Genomic DNA, 13,335 nt, shown 5'->3' with positions numbered 1-13,335 from the left:
CTGACTGTAAGTACTTTTGCAATAAAAAAAAGCAATGGTTGCATTCTGCGGAAAAAGTGACTCGGTAAGTACTCAACGAGCCTTTATTAACATTAGTTTCTACTTACATTCAGCGAGGAACTAAAGGTAATCGTGTTAAAGAATCATTGAGCGCTTACTGAGCTGCTTTTTCTGCTGAATGCAGCCAATGCACAAGCTTTTACCGTGTCCTCCATAGCAAGAAACGTCACAGTGACATCACAATATTGTGACGACATCTATTATGATGCCGCAGTGACGCTTTTTGCTGTGGAAATGCAGTAGCTTTTTGTATCAAACAACGTTATTGGACGTATGATAAGAAATATCAAATTTTCTTAGACATATCTGTTATTAAAATTACGTTACATATTCAAAATTAAAGTAAAACTTACCTAACGTAATCTATCTCAATCTAAATCTTTTTAATCACGGTGCGATCTTCTATGTCCGACCAGCCTTAGTTGAAATTATGAAGTGTAATTGTTATACTGAATCTAATATCAGAAAAGATTTCTATTGTTTAAAAGTTGTTTACTGTATAGAAACAATGTGAACACACTACACAGAGAGAATTTACTTTTAAAATTTATCCTGAAAATATTATAATCGTGGGACAACACGGGATTTCAAAGATTTTATGAGTTTTTTTGCAACTTTACCATGCATTTCACTACAACGATTACACTTACAATTAGTATACAAAATAACGACAAAGTAGAAAAGGCCAATATTAACAAGCTTTTCGGTTGACAGTGTATTAATAATAATTTACTAAAGAGTATGGTGTGATTACATTTAGACTCTAGAGTTGCGGACGCGTTTCGGCACACGGTGCTTCCATCAGCGATTATGTCTAACAATATACTTAACAATTACACATTCAATTAATTAATTATAAACATGAAGAGTCGCGAAATTAGAAAAGTCTTAATACATCGAAAACAATAATTCTTAGGTTTAATCAAAATTTAAAATTAAAAGATCAAAAACCCAGGAGAATCAAATCAAATTCAGTCCTCTTAAATGCATTGTGATCATGTTTTTATATGATGATTAAAAGGGCTGAATTTGACCATGATTCTCCTAGTTTTTTACTTTTTAACTTTAAATTTTGATTAAACCTAAGAATTATTGTTTTCGATGTATTAAGACTTTTATAATTTTGCAACTCTTCATGTTCGTAATTAATTAATTGAATGTGTAATTGTTAAGTATATTGTTAGACATAAGCGCTGATGAAAGCACCGTGTGCCGAAACGCGTCCGCAACTCTAGAGTCTAAATGTAATCACACCATACTCTTTAGTAAATTATTATTAATACACTGTCAACCGAAAAGCTTGTTAATATTGGCCTTTTCTACTTTGTCGTTATTTTGAATAGAACACAAGCATTACTTCTCTGTATAATTAGTATACATTTTACTAGTAAAATGTGAAAATGTGGTGAACTTTCAAAAAAACTATCGTAAAGTTCTTCAAAATGCTGTGTTGTCCCACGATTACTCGATTTTCAGGATAAATTTTAAGAGAAAATTCTCTCCGTGTAGTACTAGATTCAGTGCAGTATAATAATTACGAGGGTATCTTATAATTCCAACTAAGGCTGTATGTTAAATTATAATATAGATAATTTTATCTTTGACTTCATTGACTTCATCAAATAATATTAATAAAATTTTGTTAATTTTATCTTTGACATTTATACTCCATTACACAGATTTTTTTATCAATAATTCGAGGAGCTAGTTGCAGTGACATTTGAAGCATTTAAAATACTGCGGTGACATTTAGATTTTATTTACAACATTTAAAGACTACTCTTACATCGCGTTAGTCAAGTTATTGTAAAAAAAAACCTCCCTTGATCAATTACCCCGCTATTTTAGAATTCGAGGCACTGTTTGTAACTGTTGAAGATTTAAGTGTATTGCGTAGAAATTGTTATTGAGATGACCACAGAGTTTATCTCGTTTCTTAGCTTCATTATAACTTGTTCGTACAGAAATAAGTTCGCACTCGTACTGACTCGTGTAACAAACGAACAGACAACTTTGGCCTCGTAACGGTCGCGACAATAATATAATATGTCGATAACTGATAAAACTAATTACGAGAATATATACGATATTTCTACAGAAACATAGTGTTCCGCGCGAGATTTAGGAAATAAAAAAAATTGTGTTAAGATATCGAAATTACGTCCGTTGTGTGCGTGAAAGTCACTCAAAATTCATAAAGTGATATATCTTGACGATATCAATTGATATCACTTCGATGGTATTACTTGGGCCACTTGGGAGATATTATGATCTTGAATTTCCAAAATATTAGATAAATAAATTGTAACGTGCAGTGGCAAACTTCCCCAATTGAATCGATTCATAGTACGTACATTGCTTCACTACAAAGAATACATTTTTCATGTTTTCTTACCTTTTGGATTCAGTCTTTCAGGGTTAAACCATGCGTCTGTAAACAATACAATTAGAATATATTAGTATTGGATTACATCACTCAAAATAAGTATAAAATGCAAACTGTTACTGGATTAAATCTATCAAAAATTGAGACGTTTGGCTGAAAAATTTCGCAAGTAACGGAATTGAAATTTTTGATGATATGTGCAGTATCTTCTTTTTGTTTCAATAAATTTTAAAAACATTTACAATTATTTTGTTTTTTGAATGAACATGCATTATTTTTTTTCTTTCCTTCTTTGACATCAAGCGACAAAATTTTCAACATTTTCAATGAAATTTTACACTCAATTAACATAATCTTAGAGCGCTAACAGAAAAAAAGAGGCAAATAGTTAACTTGTAAGATTTTAAAGCCATTTTGATAAACTGCGAAAGAGTTTCGCTTGTGTCCGAAACTTCAAGCGTTATAGACCAATTCTGTTAGCGCCCTTGGAATAACTGCAAACGCAGAAAGAAAATGATTAATAATAGAAACGAATTCAACGCGATATTAATAGATGCCGCAAAGATTGCTTGTCTTTTTGCCACATTTAACAATAAGATCGTGCAAATTATTATTTGTGAAAACAATCTGTTAATTTCCTCGCGAAAGAAGAATCGTTCATTGCAAAAGATTAACGCATGAATTAAATAAAACCGAGAAACGTGAGGGATCGTAATTTATCCCGCACGCGACATTATTCCCCTTCGAGCTCATTTTCAGGTTACGCTTCTATTAATAGTCACATAATAAATCGATACGGATAGGCGATTGCTACCGCAGTGAAATAGCTGCGTCCTTGGAAAAACTATCGAAGCACCGTAGTAGTTCGAAAATGAACAAATTTTATTACATTGCATATTCCAAGTGTTCACATTATTTCCTTAACTGTCGGGGAATAAACTATGCATTTTACTTTAATTATAATTTTCCTTTATTTGCTCGTATCTTGGTCATTGATCCTCTAATATTGCAAATAAATTTTATTATTATTTATTTGTCAAAGATTACTAAACGCTTCTCCAGCCGTTTTGCCTAAAACACATTTTCACGTATTGTATATTTCACGATTATATTTTTTAATAATCCGTTGTGCCATTTATCACATTATTAGAATAAAAACTCGTCGGGAGTCTGCAAAGCTACTAATACATTGGACCCGAGTTATTTGTCCAATGAGTCATAATTCCCCAAGTAAACCATTCTTCTTATTTTACTCCATAAAGGTACAAAAGAAAGGCGAAGTAAGTACAGTGAGAGAGAAAGGGGTTGAAGGAGTCAATACCCTTTCATTTAGTTAGATATTGCGTCGCACTGTCAAATGCATATAAATGAACAGTCCTTTTATCATTCGTGCGTGCATCTTCCCCAAGTGTTATTAGAGTAAAATGTGCCATTTAAAAGCGCGCGTTTCGAGCACGGGTTATTTACACGATCGAGTTTCCTTTGTCATTTATTTGTGATTTAAAGTAAAATCAATTAAGTTAAAATAAAGTAAAATAAACAAGGCTCCTGCACGAAGGAGCAAATAGTGTGGGTGCTTTGGTGAGGCTCCAAATTTAAAATTAATTTAATGTATACGATTATTCTTATCTCCTTCACAGAGTGTGTATCCTATTCACACAATTATAAAGAAAAAATTAAAAATTATAAAAACGTTCAAATAAGAAAACCGGTTTCTACAAAACAAACATTTTATGTTATTTAAATTTCTGGCTCCTTTATTTCGAACAAATATAAGAAAATAAAATTAAAAATTGAATAGTGCTCACAGCATTAGTTACCGCTCCTCAAACACATTTATTAAGTTTCCCGTTACTTGTTATTAGCTTGGTCGTTCGGCTAGCTTTTGATTGTTCACGAAATACAAAAATAAAGAGACAATTTCTACAAAAACTCCCTAATAATTCACCAATTTTCCAGGCAAAAAAGAATTCCCTGAGAATTCTAGGTTTTCCAAGATATTTCCCGTAATAGACACCCTGTATTGTAACAGTTTGCAAGACAATAAGATATAATATCGGACGAAAATAGGAAATCACTTGTTACTCAAGTGAGTAAGTTTGCTGAGCGCTATAAGTCGTAATCGACAATGTGACAAGGGCGCTCTATTGTTAATCCGAGCATCAATGCGGTAAGTGGGTAGATAAAGATTCGTTCGCCAGATGAAAATGCATAGGGTGTACAGTGCTCGATAATGACGGAAACGTCAACATGATTTCCCTCAATGTCACATATATCCCGGCTTTGTATACATACAAGTATATGCATGTATCGTGTGAGAAATAATCTTGAACTACACGCCAGCGCAAATTATAGGCACGCGCGCGAATCGCGCGGCAAGTCAGTCCGAGGCAATCGATCGTGTGTGCACTGCGCAATATGACTCCCGTTGCCTTGAAACGGCGACGTATTACGCTTGCTTTTGACTTTGGAATCGAGGAAATCGGTTTTTTTTCGCGATCGATGAAAAAATCTACGGCGACTGCGGTTTTACGACGCAAACCGCGGAAATAAAGTTATCGAACGTAAGTTGAATGACAGGCATTTGTTGAAAGTCGCCTTGTGCAGTGTGTATTCTAAATATATTACGCGTATATCGCGTACAGCCTTGGCCAAAAATATATGCTATCTATGGTGAAATCTCAGTAACTTTAAATTTTTTTACATTCAGGTAAAAAACAATTCCCCGCGCGCCTAGCAACGCCGATCGCGGGACGGCCGCATCTCACCGCGAGCTTGAATTGGGCTGTTGGCCGGGCTAAGACAGCGATTTTTAATAATTAATAATTCCTTAACTATTGCGAAAATTGCAAAATGGTACAGAACTTTTCGACTCAATCTAATCCGCTCTATCCGTAGATAAGAGGTGAGACGGGTATTACATAACACCCTGTACACATATATGATCATGTATGATATATTCAACCTAAGACTATAAAAATATCTATGAAATATTTTGATAAATATTGATAAAATATAAAAATACATCTTTTAAATATTTTGTACATATTTGTGTGTTATCAAACGATATCTAACTCATATTTATGTAAAATTGTACAATATATGAATGGCTAGGGACCAAATTCATATCTGCTTATATCTGAATTAGATACATTTTTTCCCGGGAATTGAAAGGTGGCAAATACTTTTGGCCAAGACTGTATGTGCAGCGTGTACATGTCACCAGTTTCGTGCAGCATGTCGTTACCGGACGGTTCGGTAAAGCACTTGTCTCTATTGACAAAAATACTTTTTCAACTTTTTTAAGCCGTTAAAGATTAACACGCACGATTAATTTCAATTAAAAGTGCTATTTTAATAAAACAACGTAAAAATGCTATTTTAGTGAAATAACATAAAGAAGTTATTCGATCAAATTCGCACATATAACAAAGGCGAGATTTATCTTAGAAAAATTAATATAATTTTTCTTAAGGAAAAGCATTATTACACATTGATTATAAATATTAAATATATTAAATAGTAGATAGTACGGTCAACTTGTGAACCAAAGAGGGTCATAAAGTACAATAGAAAAGTTATTTAATAAAATAAGTTGAATAAATGCATTAATGTGAAACAAAATTCGAGAATTATATCGACAATAACTGGCACAATATATTTTGATTAGTACACGACGTTTCGGCCAGTAACACTGGTCCTTATCAATTATTAAGTACATTGCGATATATTAATTTTTCTTGAAAAGAAATGTATTACATCATTAACGAGCACTTTTCTTCCTAAGGTGTAGAGAATGTGAGGTACAAGTAAAGACAGATTAAATGAGCAAAATTATCGTAATCTTCCCGTCACGTTAATACGATAAAAGTAATACAGTTATGCAATTTTCTCTTAGCAACCAATTGCCACCGTGACACTTGAAAGCCGCCCGGATGACTTTGGGATAAGGTTCGAGAGTCAATTATACATACGTCGGCCACGGTTGGATCTCGTGGCGTTACGTAATCCAAGGTCACGATGATAATTACTTCAAGTTGCAAAAATTAACGCAACGTGCTGACGTGCTACGAAAGAATTTCTTCCGTGCGCACATACAGTGAATTACATCGATTTCATTAGCATATCGCGATTTAATCGAAATACCACTGAGATGCAATAATTAATGTGAATCGCCGGTGTAAAAAAAAAACATTTGGGGTTTTGTATCCGTTTGTGCGGAGTAAAAATTTAAAAAACCTCTCCTATAGAGCTTCCAACATTTATTTGCAATATTAACAATGTGTATTATCATCGTACAAAATTCAGCACGTCAGATCTAAAAATAGGTCTTGTATAAATAACAAATTTAAGGTCTAATGCGACACTTGCCCCATCGGAAGAATCAACTAAATTCATGCCAATTTAACGTCGATGAAAGTAGCAAAGTACGTTAATTGCTCCCTCCTCGCCGTTTAAAATCGAATACACACATTTTTGTCCACAACGACAATCGTCTCTAGTATTGACATTTTCTACAGGCACTCCATCTACGACGAGAACGAAACGAGCTACGCGGGCTCTCAACCCAAATGTGGGCAGATGAATTGCAATATAAACGCGAACAGTTGTGACGTTAGCGCAAACGTTATTTGCAGGGAGCCGGCCGATCGATAACCCAGTTTCGATCGGAGATTCTCCGATATCGAGCAGGTAGCATCTGCGCAGGGCGAAGCCCGGGTCACCGACACGAAAGCGGTCACCGAGGAGGATTAATTAAAATTTACCAATCCTTTCTTTTCACTTATCTTTCAACGAAGAGTCGCATCGCGATCACTCTTGCCAATAAAGGGACATTTGTTCCCCCGACATTCTTGGGAGTAGAATAGAACACGTATATAATTCTGGAAAATAATGTCACTCCGTGTGAGTTGTTTTATGATGCGTCTTTCTTTCGTTGGCACTTCGTCTTTTTGTTTCCTTTATCGTTTTAATATGGCCCTTTTTTCATCGATTGCTTGCAAAACTGTGTACGTATAAGGAGAAACACACAAGAAATACCCAATTGTTTCGCTGTGTATGCAGACGAAGGTGATAATAATTTTTACGAATTAATGAGCCGTTTTTTTTTAAACGTGAGCTCCGAGTATCGAGCGGTTGGGGTCGAGGGCGATCGAGGGAGAGAAGGAATCGTCCTCGGGGAGGGCGTGCGAAAGATCGAGTTAAGTGCCGAGAGAAAAAACCTACGCGGATTGAGAATGTTCCAGAAGCACGGGCTGCCGTTGGTCGTCAACGCGGGGCTGTTGGCGCCGGCGCTGGTCCGCTTGCAGACCTGGTTGCCATCGTCGACGTTCTTAACGGGGTACGCGTCAAAATCCGCCATCCTTACGCACACCTTACGACCGAGGTCCTCGCGCGACGCGCACCTCCCTCACTGCTCGCCGAGCTTGTGTGTTCGCCGCCGCACCGGTATTCGGCTTGGAGTTCGGAGTATTCGCTCCTGTGGCGTGTGTCAGCGCGCCTGGCGAACGTTCGCGGAAGCAATGGCGTATCTTGCCGCGCGCGCGCGCGCGTGCACCGAATGACGCACTTCGACGGCAACGACGACGGCGGCGACGACGAGGATAATTAACAACGACGAGGATGATGACGACGACGACGACGAGGGCGTGACCCCCCGTTTATCGTTCCCGGGGATGAGAACGAACCCGCGATGAGAAGAAGCGTTCGACTTTTGGAAGATTCACACGGCTAACCGGTACTTCGGAGCTGAGGATGAGAACTGCGGAGAACCCCCGTAGCTCGTTGCACAGCGAGATGAGGACTGAGGCCTGTTATCGACCCACCGGAGGTCTTTCGAGCCCTCTCCCCGCCAGACCCTCCGTCCCCCACCCACCAGGCTCATCGCCATATTGCTCGGAACCTCGCACTTTAGCTGCCGATGAGAAGCTACGTGACGGACCGACCGTAATCGAAAAATCAACTGCGGCGACACTCGGGATGTAAAATTTTTGGTTCCGACCAATTAAACTCGTGATCATGTGATGCACGGTGTTTGCTGACCACGGAGCGGCAGCTCTCGTCTTTTTTTTTATGTCATTTTTATATTCTTTGATTCTGGTCAGCAGATGTCGTTTGGTTTGCCCAATGTAAGAGGCTTCACAGACAGATAGATGACTTCAGTTTTTTGTCCCAATTTACTTGATCTTTGCCTCTTTTAATGATTTTATCTAATTTTTTGGGCACAGTGTAGATGGTGTTTAGACCTTTCTTTTCAATTTTGTGCTAATTTTGTTTGTCAGTCCTTTAATATAGGGGAGGATAATACTATTTTTATGGTCAAAGATTTTTTTAATATTAGTGTTCGCGCAGTCAGTAAGTAACTTTTTAAAAAATGTCTGTATGTACGTATGTATCCTGCCGGAAATAATTCTACAAAAAAATTAAATGCCAGAATCTAAAAAGTCTACGTAAATTTAAAAAGTATTATAAAAATTAACATAAAAATGCTAGAATTGGAACACTTTTGTTAATTTTTGTAATATTCTACAAGTAAGCAGATGTTTTAATTCTTTGAGATTTTGTTGTTTCTAAAATTTTAAAAACTAGTAAAGTTTTGTACTTTACTTTTACAAATTTTCACAAAATTGTACATTTTCATGAAATAGTACTTGCAACAATTTCTTGATTTGAGAACATTGTAATTTGCGGTACTATTTCGTAAATATTTTTACAAAAAGATTAATGTTTCAACGAAGATATACAAATTTTTATTTCAAGTCAATTTTTTGTAGTTATTTATAGAAATGTTTTCCGCTAGGGTATGTACCTATGTATGTATGTATCCAAAAAGTTTGTCAGGTCTTTAACTTTTCAAAAAAAGAAGATACCGTGCTCTTTTGTTTTCGGGGAAATACAGTGTCTCTGAAGGATGGCTGGTATTGTATTTGGCGGGAATCAATGAAAGGCTTCAGTTTATACTTTCAAGATATTTATCTTAAGGTATTGATCCCTGAATAACTTTTAAATTATGCAAGAAACAAAAAAAACGTTAAGCACCAAATTTCAACTTCACGACAAACGCTACAATCTAGAAATATTCATATTTTTTTCGTAATTTTCTAGTCGTCAATTCAAGAGATATTTGGGTGCAATCGAGGTAGAATTTCATGACCAAAGTGAGGCAAACACCAAGCCTCCGTTACATGTTTGCCAGAGGTGCATATTGGCGATACGCGGGCACGCCTCGTACTTGCTGCACTCGGAAGTGCCGCATAGCGATTGTAGCGTGATGAACAACAGTTATACAAAATGTCCATCCGTGACGTTTTACGTCATGTACCTACCGTCTATATTTTCAATGCTCTTTTTTACCGGCTCATTTAGGACCACTTCAATACTATTTTTTTTAAGTTTACCCTCGTGTGGAAACGCCTTTCAACCGTTAGGTTACATCAACGTGATATCTCTAAAAATTCTTTAAAATGTATGCTTAATCTTAATTAAACACCGAATCTAAACGGAATTAAAAACGTCAATTATCAACATTTTTAATTCCAAGTTCTACTTTAGATGTCACCTCAGACCGGTATTTTCGGTAGCAGTAAAGAAAAAGTTGGAGGGCCGAGAATTCGGTCCGAGAAATTTATAGTCAATTAATTTATAGTCAATTAATTTGCAACTTTTACGAAAAAGCCGCAATTTTATTAGCTACGCACTGCTCAGTAATTATTCAATATTTATTTCCAATAAACCTGCAAATTAAATTTACTTATATTGCGTACTTTAATAGTATTGTATGTGAAATACTGTATAAAGATTTTTTTAGGGATAGAAATGAATATGTGTGCATGCATGTGACTAAAACTGAAACTATAACGAAAAAAATGTCACTTTATTCTAAAGATTTCGATATCTCGAGATTGACTGGACAAATTTCTTTCGAACTGTATGCAATGCCAACTTCGACGAAAATTCTTTGTTTCACAAATTTTTCCTAAAAATTGTAAGGTTTTTCCAAAGTTTCTAAATTTTTTTCTAATAGTTAACATTCTAATCAGTGTTAAATGTGGCCAAATGCAGCATGGTGTGGAAATAGTTACAGGTTACAGGTAAGCTATGAGCGTAACTATCCGCAATACTGCAGAATGCAGACGAGTTTCCTCGCCAATCAATACCTACGCTGTATAGTGTACACAATCTTTCTCCTGTTCCGGATGCTAATATTGTTTTAAAATGGTACACGCAAAATCTATTCAAAGATTACTGGTTATGGGTTATTCTTACTGTTATTTTTAACTAAAGGAATTAAAATAATAAAAATAACTTTTTTAATTTTTGTCAGCTAGAAATCAGTTTAATTTTTAAGATCGCAGAGATATTATAAAGTCTATAACAGTCTATAATATTCTTTTAAATCGCATAAAATTTACTATTTCAGAATTTTTTAAGTTACTAGTTAGGAATTTGAGAACCAATTATAAAATTTAAAATAGCAAATCAAATATGGCGGTTGTAAGGTGGGCGATTATTGCTAATGCTAATTGCATTCTTTTATTTAAAACATGGTCTTTAAATTTTCGGAATTGATAATTATATAAATCTAAAATCACACAAACACACATAGGAGGTACACACAGACTAAAGTATTGCAAAACTTAAAATTATTTATATATTTTATTAGTTGTTGAAGCTCGGTATATTATCGATATCATTTATACACCATCAATCGCGTTGAACTCCCAAAGTCTTTTTTACTTGTCATTTATTGAAATTGTTGTAAAATTTATGCAAAATTTGCAAAGATTTCTCTATTTCCTAAATTACTTAGTTTTGAATTCAACATCAAACATTTATAATTTATATAACACACACATATATATGTGCATATACATATTAATGTAAAAGTTAAAAGAGCACTTAAGAGAATTTGTATTGTAACAAGGACATTATTGACAAGTGCTGTTCCATTACAAAAAAACAATTTATGTTTAATATCCGTATAGGTATAATTTAATTCGCGCCCACTATTTATATACTATTTATACTATATATACTATTTATACAGTGATATTTCTCATGAAAAACTGAGTCGAAAAGAGCCGTACACCTTATAATCAGCGGTCCATCGTGCGTCCGTTTAACAAAACGATGCTGATTGACTAATTTTTACTTAATAATAACTACTTTATGAAGCATAATGCGAGAAAATGGCTCGGGACTTTTCGACTCAGTTTTTCATGAGGAATATCACTTTATAAATAGTAGGCGCGAATTAGTTTACACCCTACATATTATTTGGAATCATCTGCTTTACGGTATCTGTGTATGTGGAAGTAATCGGTAAAGTGTTCCCTACATACTTCATTAAATTAAAATATGATAAATACGTTTATTTTATTGCGAATTGTAACACTGTAATATACCGATTGGGGAAAAATATTCTTCATAATTTGATTTCAATTTCTATGAATGTACAATAGCTCCTCTGTTGTAAAAAATTCTATCAATATCTCTACTTGTGGCGATTTCTTCAATTTTGAATTTTGAATTCGATCAAAATTATACAAGCGTCATCAACAGATACGGTAGTATCTCGCGTCGAGTCAGACGTAGCCAAGTTCGCGTGTACCGAAGTCTGATTAGTCTCAAGGCCTATTTACACATACTCATGACGTGTCAGTACTGTATCAGCCTCGTATCAGTACTATATCAGTGACATTCGTGATATAGCAGTGACGGTTGTTCACGCCTATTCATACAGCTTGAATTAAATGATTCTCAAGATCGCTCAGTTTACGGATGACGAATTAGCAATGATTGTTATAGTTTTAGACGAAAAAGAAGCACATAAGGCTGTTTAAATATTAATATGTTTTATAAAAGGTAACGATGCGCTTCTACGACACTTCGTCTGAATTTTGCCCGAGTAATGCTCAGTTGTCATAAAAGTGACTACTCACTTTTGTCTCTTCCTGTGTCTTTTACGCTTGTAAGAAAAGTTGTTGTTGTGTGAATTTAAGAGCGTCTCAATCATGTAATATCTAATTACATTTCTCGATAAATAATTAGATATTACATGATTGAGACATGTAGAACGAGATTTTATCCATTTTCTTCCTGAGTTGATTACAGTTGCGGTCGGTAATTCACCTCTTATGATAAAAGGTTGTGACAGTCTTTATGACACACCCTGTATAATAAAAGTGTTTTTAGTCCTTCTTGTCCCATATCTTACAAATGAGATATTGGACACAAAATCTAAATGTATAATTAACGGTAAGAAACGTCGTCGGATAATAACGTGATGTTACAGCGTGACCTTTGTGTGTGCAACACCAGGGAGGAGCATTTTCTAAGCTAAGAGGCACAAGTTTAGTATTTACATATAGACACAACTAAAATAGTTATATTTCATTTTTCTGACGATGTCAAAGATACTTTTGTACGGATAAAATCAGATTGTAACGTGTGGAAATGCCGACACGCACATTTCACTGATAGTTTAAAGTAATCTAAATGCATTCAACGTCAACTTTATTACGACATCAACTTTATTATACACGCAGTTTCTTTTATCGTCGTCGATAAATGAGAAAAATTCTCAATTTCATGGCGGTCATGGTCTTGACATTTGATTAAAGCAACATCGTATGTATTACGTACTACGAATTATTCTCGTTTCTTTGAGGTGGGGCTATATCTGTTACTGGCTAACGTTTAACCTCTCATTGTCAGTTATGATTTACAAATAAACTTTTTTTCTTGATTAACAAACAAAATATAAAATACAGGTAATTAAAATGTAATTATAATACCGTGATATTAATTTTATCAATGTAAAATGACTACATTATAATTACACTGTAAATTAGCAACAGAAAGAATTTTTTTCATTAATTTGACATTTT

At 35.0% G+C, this 13,335-nt stretch overlaps 1 protein-coding gene and 1 long non-coding RNA gene across 2 annotated transcripts in view; one reads left to right on the top strand and one right to left on the bottom strand.

Moving 5' to 3' along the window:
• Nucleotides 1-13,335, bottom strand: part of LOC105560961 (reticulon-1-like) — a 40,256-nt gene that overhangs the window by 14,993 nt on the left and 11,928 nt on the right. Inside the window, exon 2 of the mRNA XM_012010517.1 lies at nucleotides 2,456-2,491. Coding sequence (XP_011865907.1) covers nucleotides 2,456-2,491 — 36 coding nt within the window. The remainder of the gene's footprint in view (nucleotides 1-2,455; nucleotides 2,492-13,335) is intronic.
• On the top strand, nucleotides 6,404-7,362 carry LOC105560960. Its single transcript, XR_001008866.1, has 2 exons — nucleotides 6,404-6,873; nucleotides 6,967-7,362. It is a non-coding gene; the product is annotated as an uncharacterized LOC105560960 (long non-coding RNA).

Source organism: Vollenhovia emeryi, unplaced genomic scaffold (genome assembly GCF_000949405.1).
Source record: "Vollenhovia emeryi isolate VEMERY1.0 unplaced genomic scaffold, V.emery_V1.0 DF939216.1, whole genome shotgun sequence".
Taxonomy (NCBI): Eukaryota; Metazoa; Arthropoda; class Insecta; order Hymenoptera; family Formicidae; genus Vollenhovia; species Vollenhovia emeryi.
Note: the sequence above shows the minus strand (reverse complement) of the source record. Positions and strands in the feature narration are given on the sequence as shown.